The 14952-nt window shown below is 51.7% G+C and overlaps 1 protein-coding gene across 1 annotated transcript in view; it reads right to left on the bottom strand.

Annotated features, from left to right (window-relative positions):
• Positions 1-14952, bottom strand: part of SRCAP (Snf2 related CREBBP activator protein) — a 93444-nt gene that overhangs the window by 24004 nt on the left and 54488 nt on the right. The window contains exons 17-22 of the mRNA XM_082260524.1: positions 12828-13014; positions 12582-12751; positions 12239-12495; positions 10608-10757; positions 10365-10529; positions 10038-10292 (exon numbers count right to left, since the gene is read on the bottom strand). Of these exons, the coding sequence (XP_082116650.1) occupies positions 10038-10292; positions 10365-10529; positions 10608-10757; positions 12239-12495; positions 12582-12751; positions 12828-13014 (1184 nt within the window). The remainder of the gene's footprint in view (positions 1-10037; positions 10293-10364; positions 10530-10607; positions 10758-12238; positions 12496-12581; positions 12752-12827; positions 13015-14952) is intronic.

Raw genomic sequence — 14952 nt, 5'->3', positions numbered from 1 at the left:
GGGATTTTATGTGTTTTGCACTGAGAAGAGGTCACTCTTTCATACAGCCCAAATCGTGGGAGAGCTGCAGTGATGATTGTCTTTCTGGAACTTTGTCCCATCTCCGGAACTCAGTCACAGTGATCATCAGGTTTTGGGTCACCTCTCTAAGCGTCTTCTCCCCCGATTGCTCGGTTTGGCCGGGTGACCAGCTCTTGGAAGAGTCCTGGTTGTGCCAAACTTCTTCCATTTTAGAATTATGGAGACCGCTGTGACCTTGGAAACCTTTAGTGCCATAGAAATAATGGGATTTTTGACTTACCGTGAAATCCATTTCTTGGATGTTCATTTCCTGATCTTCATAACCACTGGGTTATACTGCCCCCTACAGCAGTAGGACACTAGGCAGAATAAATGTCTGGCTACACCTATGGGCAGTCCCAGGAGGGTATACTCCCTCTTCCTGCTATAGGTACTCTGTTTTGTTACAAGCAGTGTCAGAAGAATTACAACTCCACAGAGGAGTGGGAGCTGTGTCCGTCAGTCAGTCAATTTCAGAGAAATTAGTTTTACGGTAAGTCAAAAATCCCATTTTCTCTTTTGTTCATTGACGGACACAGCTCCTGATATTCTTAACCGTTGGGAAGTCCCAAACCAGTGTTACGAGGGGTGGGAACAGCAAAAAAATTCCCAAGGCTAAACAGTAGCCAACCAGGCAACAGGAGCTCAACCAAAACAACTGGAGCTCACCTGAAAAAAACACACACCCTCAAAGAGGATCAGGTCCTCCAAACGTCAGCCTGCAAAATCTTGCGGACAAAGAAGCATCCGCAGATGCCAACACATCCACTTTATAAAACTTTGTAAAAGTACACCAACGACCAGGTTGCCTTGCAAACTTGCGTCACTGGCGCCTGATGACGGAAGGTCCAGGAGGCACTGAGCGCCCGAGTAGAGTGCACCTTAACAGGGAACGGAGGAACCTGATCCCTGATGGGATAGGCCTGAATCACCGTTTGTCTGATCCATCTGAAAATGTTTGCAGAGGAATCGGACAGCCCTTTCCGAGGCCCATCTGTGAGTACAAATAGAGAGTCTGACTTCCTGAAAGACTCCGTAGCTGCCAGGTACACTCTAACTGCCCAGACCACATCCAAGGCATGCAAGGCAAATTCCTTCGGATGTTTATTCCTGGGACACAGATAAGGCAACACAATATCTTCATTCCAATGAAAATCAGACCTTTGGGAGGAACGACCGACAGGGGCGAAGAACCACTTCATCTCTGTGAATCACCAGTAAGGTGGACATAACGCCGCCAGTTCCGACACCCTGCACGCAGGAGGTTATAGCCAGCTTCTGAGAGAGTAAACAAGGGAATCTCCTGAAGGTTCTCAAAGGGAGGCTTCTGGAGAACCGAAAGCACCAAATTGAGGTCCCAAGGCAGCAACAGAGACCGCACTGGAGGAACCAAATGTCGGACACCCTGAAGAAAGGAACGCACCACAGAGTGTGTGGCCAAGGGTCATCAGAAGAAGACCACCGAAGCCGACACCTGGCCCTTGATGGCAATTTCTGTTAAACCCCCTGTTGAAGAAAGGTCAAGATCTAAGCTAACGACAAGGAGCGAGGATGAATCTCAAGAGAACTACACCACGCAATGTACGTCTTCCACGTACAATGATAGATCTTCCTAGAAGTAGATTTCCTAGCTTTTAACAGCATAGGAATCACCGACTCAGATAAACCTCTATCCTTCAACACCTGTCGTTCAAAAGCCAAGCTGTCAAAGCCAGCGACTGTAAAGAAGGATGGAAAATCAGTCCTTGGGATAGCAGATTTTTCCTGAGCGGAAGCTTCCAAGGAATGTCATTAACCAGGCACACCAGATTGGCGTACCAAGCCCGCCGAGGCCAGTCCGGAGCCAGGAAGATGATCGGAATCCCTTCTGCCTCGATCCTGCGTAGAAGTCTTGGCAGAAGCTAGAGACAAGAGAAAGCGTAAATCGGACAATACTGACCCCACGGGGCCACCAGCGCGTCTGTGGCGTCCGCCAGAGGTTCCCGTGACCGAGCCACAAACCTCTGCATCTTTCTGTTAAGCTGAGATGCCAACAGATCCACCTCGGGGATGCCCCACCGGAGACACAACTGATGAAACACCTCTGGATGAAAGGACCACTCCCCTTGGTCCAACGCCTGCTAGTTTTCCACCCTGGGAATGTGTACGGCAGAAAGGGCTGGAACAGACCATTCTGCCCACCTTAGAATGCCAGCTACCTCCAGAGCAGTCAGGATACTTCTTGTGCTTCCCCCTGGTGATTGACATAAGCCACGGCCATGCGTTGTCCGATTGAATGCGCACTGGGCATCCCTGAAGACGATCCGTCCAATGATCCAGACACAGTCTTATCGCTCAGAGTTCGAAGACATTGATCAGTAGTCTGGACTCTTCCAGCGTCCAGATCCCCTAAGCAGAATGTTTGCTGAGGACGCCTCCCCAGCCAGATAGGCTGGCATCCGTGGTGACCACTGTCCAATACAAGGGGAGGAAGGATTTGCCCAGCCGTAGCAGCAGAGAACGAAGCCACCATATTAGGGACTCCTTCCTTCCCCGACTCACCCGGATCTGATTGTCCAGAGACTGCGGAGTCTTGTACCATTTGGCCATAATCTCCATTTTTTTGCAGCCTGCAATTTTTGGAGTTTGTCCAGATTCAAACCAAGATAGTCCAGCTTTGTGGACGGAACTAGAGCAGACTTCTGAAAATTCAGTATCAAGCCAAACTCCCGCAGAGTTTGTATGGTGATCTCCAGGTTTTCCACGAGAGCAGTAGGAGACTCACAGAAGGAGGTCGTTCAAGTAGTCCAGTACCGCGATCCCCCATTGGCGTACCAACGCTAGCACCAGTGCTTACACATTTGTGAAGACTCGAGGAGCAGAGGCGAGACCAAATGGGTAACGCCACAAACTGATAATGCTCCTCTCCCATGGCAAAGCAGAGGAAGCGCTGGTGACTGAAACATATCGGAAAGTGAAGGTAAGCATCCTTGATGTCAATAGAGGCAAGTAAATCCCAGATCCAGGGATGCCACCGCCGTGCGAATGGACTCCATTCTGAACTTTCTGCACCTACACAAAGTAGTTCAGCACCTTGAGGTCCTTGCCTTCTTTCCTGGGAATTGTAAACAGGTTTGAGTAAAAACCCTGAAAATGTTCAGAAGTCGGAACCAAGACAAATACCCCTTGATGTAACAGGTCTTGTACCGCCCCAGACCCTGTAAGCGGTCCAGGGGACAGGCATAAGTTGGAAGGAAAGAACCTGGCTGGGGGAAAAGAGCGAAACTCGATCTTGTAGCCAGACAGAATTATTTTGTGGACCCACTTGTCTTGCACCAGGGAAGTCCACGGGTCCGAAAACCAGCGAAGACTTCCCCCTACCCCTAATGCAGGAGAGGGTGCAACTTCATGCTGAAGGAGCCTTGTCTGCGGGTCTGGAAAAGCCTGCTCTAGGCTTGCCAGACCAGGTTAATTTGGATCCTCCAGAGGAGGCCCTGAAAGGCTTTAAACCCTTGTCAGTCGACCCTGAGGGGCGAACAAACTTCTTATGAGCCGAAAAGGAAGGCCCACGCCTACGTCGAGGTTCCTTGCCCTTTAGTAGCCTGCAGAAGAAAGGTACTCTTCCCCCTGTGAGACCTTTTAGGTCGTCATCCAGGGTAGCTCCAAACAGGCGATCACCTTGAAAGGGGAGATCAGTCAAGACCTTTTTAGAAGTCTGGTCTGCAGACCAGCATTTGAGCCAAAAGAGACAGACCAAACGACCACTGCCAAAACAGAGCCGAACCACTAGGGGGTCCGCATCCAAAGAGGCATCACAGATAAACTGCAGCCCCTGGACCGCCAGGTAAGCAAAGGCAGGGGGGAGCGGTTCTCCCTCCAGGTCACAGCTTAAACGCTTAGCCCACTAGTGCCACCTTTGTGCCGAACCAGCCAGTGTACATATTGCGGGCCACAGGCTCTTCCTTCCTGTCAGCCGTATCCTTAAAGGGCGGGGACTCTTCAACCGCAATCATGGTTGCCTTGTTTAATCTGGAAACCGGAGGGTCCACCCACAGTGGAACAGTCCACTTTTTAAAGGGGGGGGGGGGGACACCTCATAGGTGTAATGCCTAGTAAAGCTCTTAGGGACCCCACGGGGACGCTTTGGTAATCCTCATGCTTTAGCGACAATTCTGTCAAAATAAGCGGGGAAAGGAAACACCTTTGCCGCTCTGGATGGCTTGTGAGTGCCAAAAGGGAACCTGCCCTTAGTCGCAGCTGCACCCTCCATCTGTAAGGTCTCACACACAGATACAATCAGTGCTTCCACCAGCACCTTTTCGTGCGTGGTTGCAGACATGGAGGAATCATCCTATCAGAGGGGTGGCTTTTTGCTAGCCTGTCTCCTGAAAGCCACCTCCACCCGGGACAAAAAGGACTCCAGGACCTCCGGTCAGTGCATCAATGGATGGTTTGGACCAGGAGGGCCCGCAGTCTTAGCGAGGGAAATCAGGTGGGGAGATGTGCTGCAAAGACTGCATGAGTCACCAGAGGGACCCCACAAGAAGAGTAAAACGCTGCAGGAACCAGACAGGCACTGCCCCAGGGAGAACCCCTCTCTAATGAAATGGGGGGCTGTTGGCCAGGAGGAACGCTGCAACTCAGACCGAGACCCGGTCGTAAGCAACCTCGTGAGGCGTTTAGCTCGCAGGCAAGCCCCTGTCCAGTGGTGCTATGTTGCGAATGACCTAGCGCGGAGCGGAGGTGTGCGCGTGCTCGCTTGCCAGACTGGGGTGACCACTGGATCTAGATTATCCAGCCTTCGCCCAGTCCTGCAGTTGATTGTAGAGGTCAATGGAAAAATCTAGGAGAAAAAAATTTCTATCTATAAAGAAAAAAATTGCTAGAACCGAAGATCTCAACAAGAAACTCGGCCCTTACTCCTAACTAGGCAGAAAAAAAACTGAGTGCCTATAGCTGAGGGAGTATACCTCCTGGGACTGCCCATGGGCGCAGCCAGACTTTTTCTGCCTAGTGTCCTACTCCTGTAGGGGGCAGACTAACCCAACATTTATAAAGATCTGAAGCTGTGTCTGTCAATGAACGAAAGGGTAATTTTATTTTTGACTGGAGTTTCCCTTTAATGCTGCTTCAAAACAGCCTAAAAATAAGTACCTGCCGACCAAATGCACGCTATTCTGGAGACAACTCCTTAAAGTGAACTGATACCCGTACAAGGGTGTATCGACAGACAGTTGTACAAGCCCCCTTGATTAAGCAGTAAGTATATATTCATGCCATATATATATATATATATATATATATATATATATATATATATATATATATACACACACACACCATGCCTTGATTGGTCACTTAGCTCTCCCATAGAAATGATCGGTTTCATTATGTAGCCATGGGCTAAAGTTATGTCTCAGAGGCCTTGCTGATCCTTCAGCCCACATGGTCCACCAAAAATGTCTGCCCTCCTACTTCCTGTCTATACAGGGAGTAGGCCATACTGCGCGAATCTGCGCCCTCTAGTGGCTGGGGGAGACACTGTAGTCCAATACTCCTGAGAAGTACACAGGGCATGAACAGTACACTGGCCCCAGTGGCCACTGGGAGAAAATCCAAAACTACAGATTTTTTTTTTTTTTTTTTTAAAGAGAAACTGCAAAATGCAGACTTACCCTTCCTGCTGCAGGACCCTGAGCTAACAGGAGTCCAATCTTCACCCATGGCGGGCTCAGTCATAAAAGACCTTCAGGGACTGGGTCCCTCTTACTCTGGGGTCCACTCCCTGGACCTGTATAGCACCCTGCAGGAAAACACCTTGGTCAGAACAAACACTGCACAGGGTTCCTTATGCAGGGTCCATAAAGCTGCATTACAGGCAAACCTCGGGGGAATCTTCTCTCCTATCCACTGAGGCTCGGGTACCATCCATTTTGGCTGACCGCTTTTTCGAATGGATCCGATTGAAGTCCCTGAGTCTCAACAGAACCATCCAAGAGCACATGTATCACATCAGGGACCACCACCTTACAAACACCAGCAAAAAACGGAGGCACTTCCTTTGTAGGAGGGGTTATATAGGGGAGGACTTCCTGTTTGATTGATCTCCCAGTGTCCATTCACCTATAGGTGGCGCATAACCCACATAGAAATTATTAAAGCGGCTCTGTGTCCCGGGATGTACGATACCACATTGGCTTTTCTCCAATCAGCTGGTACAATTCCTGTCAGTATGCTGTCCACATAGATTAGGAACAATGGTATAGCTATATTGAGCATATTACATGTGGCGTATCAGATGGATACATAACATTGAAGAGAGTGAATGGGGTGTGAATAGTCCCTGAATGCGCTGCACAGTCCCTTGAAAAGTATTCACACTCCTTGAAATTTCCCACATTTTGTCATGTTACAACCAAAAATGTAAATGTATTTTATTGGGATTTTATGTGATAGACCGACACAAAGTGGCCATAATTGTGCATTGGAAGGAAAACGATAAATGATACAAATAAATCTGTGAAAAGTGTGGCTGCATTTGTATCTGGGCTGTGGAGTCGGTAGATAAAGGTTCCGACTCCTCAGTTGTTTGTACTTCGACTCCCCGACTCCTCTGTATTAATACGTATTAATCTTTCGACACTGACTTGGGTGGGTGGCATTGCAGTAACTATTCTGGCCACATCACCAATGATCTCTGGATAAACAAGGATGGCTTCTTCAACAGTAAGTTTTGATGAGCGAACATACTTTTCAACTTCTTTTAGTGCTTTATAAATCTCCTGTTGGAATTTTTTTATTTGGACATTTACTGGTTCTGTAACGCTTATGCGATGTCGCTTTCCATTTTCCATTGTCCATTTGGACAACTTCCATTGTCCTTTTTCCATTGTCGCAACTTCCATTTTGTCTAAGAAGGAATCAAAGTCTAATTCTTTGTTTGAAGAAGATGATCCTGAGTTACCACTATTGCTTAAAAGAACTTCATCCTGTGGAGGTATTTCAGGTCGTAATCCCTTCATGCGAACTGCTACATCATAGAGGGCCTTTTTCCCAGTAGCAGTCTGCTCACTGTTGAACAAAAGTCGGCTCATTGGGTCGACATAAATAGCCGCTAACAAGATTTCATTTTCCAGCAAAAGACTCTTTTCATCATTGAAGATGCAATGCCCTCAGCTATTACCCTCCATTTTTGTTCAGGCGATATAACAGGCTCTTCCATTCCAAGAGGAATTTACCCAGGGTTAGATCGTCACATTGCAACCTCTTGGTGACAGTGAAGGGATGAGAAAGAAGGTTCTCCAGCTCTTTTGTTTGTGTCCACTGGCTTTCAGTTAATGCAAGATTTTCATTGTCCATTTCTTCTATGAAGTCTTTAAGTTCAAGCAAACGCTTCACCATTAAATAAGTGCTTCCCCAGCAAGTTGTTTGATCCAAAATGGTTCCTTTTCCTGCACGTCTTTTAAAAATTGCATCTGTTTTCGGGGTCCTGGCTGCAACAGTTACTTGCCGTAATTTCCCAATTAGTGTAGCTGCATGGCGATCTTTGAATCCATCTCTTATGGCAAGTTGCAGTGTATGAACAGCACATCGCATACGATTCAATGCTTCTTCAACAAAGTTGTCTAAAAAATGTCAGCATTCTCTTCAGTTTCTAAACTTTCTCCAATACTTGCAGAGCTGTCTTCCTCTAACTCTAATATCTGTTGGTTACCTTCTTCACCTGCGTTCATCTTCTCAATTGTGCTCAACATGTTAGAAGCGTTATCTGTCACAACACATAAAATCTTCTAGAACACCCTCCACTAACTTCTGAAGGTAATCACTGGTGTGATATCAGTGCCTGAGTGTCCTTTAATCCGAGGGTCTGTGTTATTGTTTTGTTATTTTCATCCACAAATCTAACATTAATAGCAAAATAATCGACTCTGACGTGTGCATGCATCCATTTTAAGGAAGACAAAACGTCCTTTCAGAACTTTCTGTAGTTCTTCCTTTTTACATTTGGCCTCCTCAATTATAAGTTTCCTTATACTAAATCATTAATTATAGCTTTTTGTGAATTGGGACATTTAAACTTGCTTTTTTTTTAAATTCCAATCTAAATTTAGTAGGAGTCCGAGTATTGTTTGCTGACTCCGACTCCAGGTACCCAAAATTTCCTCTGACTCCTCGACTCCGACTCCACAGCCCTGAAATTTTGTATTCACCCCCTTTACTCTGATACCCCTAACTAAAATCTAGTGGAACCAATTGCCTTCATAAGTCACCCAATTAGTAGAGTCCACCTGTGTGTAATGTAATCCCAGTATAAATACAGCTGTTCTGTGAATCCCTCAGAGGTTTGTTAGATAACCTCAGTGAACAAACAGCATCATGAAGGCCAAGGAACACACCAGACAGGTCAGGGATAAAGTTGTGTAGAAGTGTAAAGCAGGGTTAGGTTATAAAAACATTTCCCAAGCTTTGACCATCTCACGGATCGCTGTTCAATCCATCATGGGAAAAAGGAAAGAGTATGGCCCAACTGCAACCCTACCAAGACAGGGCTGTCCACCTAAACTGATGGGCCGGGCCCCTACCAAGACATGGCCGTCCACCTATACTGACCGGCCGGGCCCCTACCAAGACATGGCCGTCCAACTAAACTGACCGGCCGGGCCCCTACCAAGACATGGCCGTCCACCTAAACTGACCGGTCAGGCAAGGAGTGCATTCATCAGAGAAGCAGCTAAGAGGCCCATGGGAACTCTGGAGGAGCTGCAGAGATCCACAGCTCAGGTGGGAGAATCTGTCCACAGGACAACTATTAGTCGTGCGCTCCACAAATCTGCCCTTTATGGAAGAGTGAGAAGAAGAAAGCCATTGGTGGAAGAAAGCCATAAGAAGTCCTGTTTGCAGTTTGGGAGAAGCCATGTGGGGGACACCGCAAACATGTGGAAGAAGGAGCTCTGCTCAGGAGGAGACCAAAATTCAACTTTTTGGCCTAAAAGCAAAACGCTATGTGTGGGGGAAACTAACACTGCACATCACCCTGAACACACCATCCCCACTGTGAAACATGGTGGTGGCAGCATCATGGTGTGAGGATGCTTTTCTTCAGCAGGGACAGGGAAGCTGGTCAGAGTTGATGGGAAGATGGATGGAGCCAAATACTGGACAATCTTAGAAGAAAACCTATTAAGAGTCTGCAAGTATGTCCCAATATCATCTACTGAAGGAAGGCCCGGTGCCGTCCAATCCCATCTACTGAAGAAAGGCCCGGTGCCGTCCAATCCCATCTACTGAACGAAGGCACAATGCCGTCCAATCCCATCTACTGAAGGAAGGCCCGTTGCCGTCCAATCCCATCTACTGAACGAAGGCACAATGCCGTCCAATCCCATCTACTGAAGGAAGGCCCGTTGCCGTCCAATCCCATCTACTAAAGGAAGGCACGGTGCCTTCCAGTCCCATCTACTGAAGGCCCGGTGCCGTCCAATCCCATCTACTGAAGGAAGGCACGATGACGTCCAATTCAATCTACTAAAGGAAGGCCTGGTGGCATCCAATCCCATCTTTTGACAGAGCACAAAGATCTGGATACAGATAAGGAAAAGCTGAATGGTTCAGGCTGGATGGTCCTGCTCAGTGGGTCTGCAGAGGGATACAACTGAAGAGAAGTGTTGCTCCTACAAAGACAGCCCGATACCGGGGCTGTCTTCATGTCTTCTGCCTGCCGGTGTCCTAACCTGTAACCAGCAGTATTACTCACCTGTCCAAGATTTGCCATATACTGTCCCCCTCAATGGCCGATAAAGCAGCGACTCCCCGCCCCTTTCCACCATTTCCCAAGCTAGTCGCCACCCTTTTTAGAAATCTCCCAGCTAGTCCCCGCCCCTCCCTGCTAGCCTTTAACCTGTTTCTTGCGCAGAATCTGCTGGACAGGCACCATGTGGAGACTCTAGTATACCATGAATGAGAAGCACAGACATACAACACACAACATATGAACTCACCCTGTCCCGGAGCAGCCATCGCACCTGAAGATGGTGGGATGTTAGCGTTGTTCATAAGGGGGTGCTGGAGACCCTGGACAGACAAGGCCTGGACACCGATCTGTGCTGATCCACTACTCTGTACCAGCTGTGCAGCAGCCGCCGCAGGGGACGGGGAAGCCGCCTGCTGTGCCAAGGCCTGGATTAAGGCGAGCTGGGCTGGCTGGCTGAGGAGATGGTGCTGCCCTCCAGAGGACACCAGGTGAAGAACATTACCTGAGAGAGATAAAGATGGCGGTCAGACAGATGTCAGATGCTTACAGGAGCAGACTGAGGACTGTTACTTACCCTGCATTGGCCGCGGCTGGCTGACACCCACAGGCCGGACCTGAGCACCGCTTAGTGTGAATTTGGCGCCCTGCAGCTGCAATGTGAGCGGTTTGGTGGTGGATGGACTCTGAATGGGACGTCCGCTCAGAGATGCCAACTGTGACAGGCTGACGACTTCCCCCGCTGAGAAAAACAAATTACCATTAGCTGGGAGTCCAGGGAGGGCCTTGTAGGACTCTAAAGCTGGGTGTGGCTACTTACAGGGTAGGCGGGCCTGCATGTCCGGGGTGAGGATAAAGCGCTGGGGTGCACTGTACAACGGCTGGGAGTTCTGCAACGGAGCCGGCTTGCCTGATTCGCTGGACATTGGAGTGGTCATGGCAACCGGAGAGGGCTGGACCAAAGGCGACACTAGCAGGGGGAGAGATCACAGAGCGTCAGTTCCCAGCAATCCCCCCCGCAAACCCTTCCTGTGAAGGTACAGACACCGCTGACTTCAGGGGCGTATCTACCGCATAGACAAACAAGGCATTTTTCAGGAAGAAGAAACACTACGGACAGTGGCGTCACTACGGGGGTGCAGAGTGCACCCGGGTGACAACCAGAAGCAGCTGCGGACTGACTGTTCGGTGACAGGGGAGACAAGCAGAGACAGAAGATCCTCCGATCCCGAAAGTAGCTCACTTGGTAGAGCAGGTCGGAGCTCCAGGCTGTGATCTTGTAACCTCCCTACACACAGCTGGAGCCGGCGGGCTGCGGGAAGGTGAGAGTCCTGTGTAGTTTGGGGATGGGAGAACCTCCTGGTCTAGTATGGTGGGGGGACCCCCCCCCTCTTCCTATCACCACCCCCCCTCTCTCCCCCCACTCCTGAAGAGCTGGAACACTAATAGGAAGAGGTGGAGCCTAAAGAGGAAGGGGTGGGACAAACGTAGATGGGGGAGGGCGCCCGGTTTTAGTCTTGCTTAGGGCAGCACAAAACCAACACACCACTGGCTGACACTTTATGTGCAGGGTGTCATGGTGATTCCAGACTCACAATAACTGAATCACTTAATGCAGGAGGAAGTTCAGACTTCACTGGCTGCATGCTTGTTTGGGTAGGTAATATCTTAAGTGACGGTAGTCACCGTCACTGGGAGTGAAAGACAGATACTTAATGGTTTGTATAACTTCAAATGGGAGATTAATTTTTATCACAATATCTCTCAAGAACTATGAAGATTTAATCCCACTTTACACTGAGACCTATAGACTGTTACAATGAAGTCTGTGACTCCTAAATAATCAAAGAAATGAGATAATGTGTATTGTATTCCAGGAAGGAGGACGGATCGTCTGCTAGTTAATTGGCTCAGGTTGATTGAATAATTGTCACCTGTTAGTTGCTGAGTGGAAATAGTATACTGCTTGTGTTGGTTGTTCTTTAGATATGTTAATTCTATTTCTGTATACAATTTCATCTGCATATGATAATGTAATCAGGCAACCCCTGACCTGTGTGTGGTAATCTGATCAGGAGGGGGATGTGCTCATGTGTGTATAAATTGAGTGTGTAACTGTTCAATAAAGCAGGAGATTCCAGTACAAGCTAAGTTGTCGGTTAGCTTTGTATGGGGCGGCTGGGAAAATCTGATATCTATATTCAGGACTGGGAGGAAGCCGTATACTGATGGAACACCACAAGTACAGTGTTGGTCACGGTTCCGTTACATCTTAGTTAGGAGAATGAGGATAACAGCCCCGAGCCTCAGCAATGGAAGCTGCCAATCTTTCTGTCCTCACATGATCCTAGTAATGGTTATCATGCTGACTCACTGACTGCATGCCAGGATTAGGGATAGCCAGCAGAAAGAGGTCAGTGACAGGTTCTCTTTATTTAGAATGGTCCTCACCTTGTGGAGCTGGTTGGGCTTGTCCGGAGGCTCCTGTGGCGGGTGGAGGCGGGATGGAAGGGGATGGGGGTAGAGGGGTACTTGGAGGGGGTAGAGGGGTACTTGGAGGGGGTAGAGGGGTACTTGGAGGGGGTAGAGGGGTACTTGGAAGGAGTGGAGGTGAAGATGCCACAGGGGTGTCTGGGACTTTCTGTAAAGGCCGGGAACTATTCACCACGACGGACCGGGACTCTGGTTTGACCACAGGCTGTAGCATCCTATAGGAGGAGAGGAAGAGGAGGAGTCATCCAGGTGAGGAAGGACAGACAGACAGATGAAGAGAAGGTCAGACACCAAAACACACCTGTTCACCTTCATCTTCAGTGGACGTGGCCTAGGAGGAGGTTCTGGAGAGTCTGCGATCTCCTGGATGAGTGTGCGGGAGGGCTTATGGCGGGCCAGGAAGATGTCACTCTCATAACGACTCACACGGCCCTCTAGATTAACCAGGTCAAACCAGGAGGTGTCCACATACTGCAACCATAGAAGAAAATCAGCCCCGACACCCTAAATCCACCCAGACCCCTCCCCCTCTGGGCCCTGTACCTGCCTCAAGCGGATGTCGCTGCAGAGCGTGAAGCACCGGTGACGGGACGCTGTAGCAGATGGCGCTGGTTATGAAGGGCGAGTGGATGGGCCGCGGGTCAAACAGGTTGGGATGGTTACACACCTTCCGAAGCTGCATGAGAATGTTAATCACGCTCATAAAATGGCCGCTGGCCAGAGTTTCCCGCGTCCTGCGAAGACAGTGCAAAGAGAAGCGTCACGACATGGGGAGGGGCGGCCACCACCACACAGGAAGGGACCACCACCACCCACACAGGAGGAGGACCACCGCCGCCACCACCACACCAACACGGGAGGAGGACCGCCGCCACCATCACACCCACACGGGAGGACCGCCGCCACCACCACACCCACACGGGAGGTGGACCGCCGCCACCACCACACCCACACGGGAGGTGGACCGCCACCACCACACCCACACGGGAGGTGGACCGCCGCCACCACCACACCCACACGGGAGGTGGACCGCCGCCACCACCACACCCACACGGAAGGTGGACCGCCGCCACCACCACACCCACACGGAAGGTGGACCGCCGCCACCACCACACCCACACGGGAGGTGGACCGCCGCCACCACCACACCCACACGGGAGGAGGACCGCCGCCACCACCACACCCACACGGGAGGACAGCCGCCACCACCACCACACCCACACGGGAGGACCGCCGCCGCCACCACTACCCACACAGGAAGAGAACCGCCACCACCACCACACCCACACGGGAGGACGACCACCACCACCACCCACATGGGAGGAGGACCGCCACCGTCACCACCACCCACTCAGGAGGAGGACCGCCACCACCACACGGTAGGACCGCCGTCGATACCAACACACACAGGGGAGGACGACCGCCACACCCACACGGTAGGACCGCCGCTGCTACCACCACCATCCACACGGAAGGACGACTGCCACCACCACCATCCACACGGGAGGACCGCCGCTGCTACCACCACCACCCACACGGGAGGACCGCCGCTGCTACCATCACCACCCACACGGGAGGACCGCCGCTGCTACCACCACCACCCACATGGGAGGACCGCCGCTGCTACCACCACCACCCACACGGGAGGACCGCCGCTGCTGCTACCACCAGCACCCACACGGGAGGACCGCCGCTGCTCCCACCACCACACAGGAGCAGGGCCGCCACCACCACAACATGGGAGAAGGGCCACGGTCATCACCACCCCTACACAGGAGAAGGGCGGCCGCCGCCGCCACCACACGGGAGGGGGGCCACCACCGCCATATGGGGCACAACAACCGTAAGGGAGGAGGGCCACCAGCACCACCACACGAGAGGCGGGGGGCACCACCACACGAGAGGGAGGTGGGGGGACACCAACACACGAGAGGGAGGTGGGGGGGGGCACCAACACACCAGAGGGAGGTGGGGGGGGGGCACCAACACACCAGAGGGAGGGGGGGGCACCAACACACCAGAGGGAGGGGGGGGGGCACCAACACACCAGAGGGAGGGGGGGGGGGCACCAACACACCAGAGGAAGGGGGGGGGGTTGCACCAACACACCAGAGGAAGGGGGGGGGGGTTGCACCAACACACCAGAGGGAGGGGTTGCACCAACACACCAGAGGGAGGGGGGGGGGGGCACCAACACACCAGAGGGAGGGGGGGGGGGCACCAACACACCAGAGGGAGGGGGGGGGGGGCACCAACACACCAGAGGGAGGGGGGGGGGGGCACCAACACACCAGAGGGAGGGGGGGGGGGGCACCAACACACCAGAGGGAGGGGGGGGGCACCAACACACCAGAGGGAGGGGGGGGGCACCAACACACCAGAGGGAGGGGGGGGCACCAACACACCAGAGGGAGGGGGGGGCACCAACACACCAGAGGGAGGGGGGGCACCAACACACCAGAGGGAGGGGGGGGGCACCAACACACCAGAGGGAGGGGGGGGCACCAACACACCAGAGGGAGGGGGGGGGCACCAACACACCAGAGGTAGGGGGGGGCACCAACACACCAGAGGGAGGGGGGGGCACCAACGCACCAGAGGGAGGGAGGGGGCACCAACACACCAGAGGGAGGGGGGGCACCAACACACAAGAGGGAGGGAGGGGCACCAAC

The sequence above is a fragment of the Pelophylax lessonae genome, assembly GCF_965119305.1.
Source record: "Pelophylax lessonae genome assembly, chromosome: 6".
In the NCBI taxonomy this organism is placed as follows: Eukaryota; Metazoa; Chordata; class Amphibia; order Anura; family Ranidae; genus Pelophylax; species Pelophylax lessonae.
This window is presented reverse-complemented; position numbering and strand designations above follow the sequence as displayed.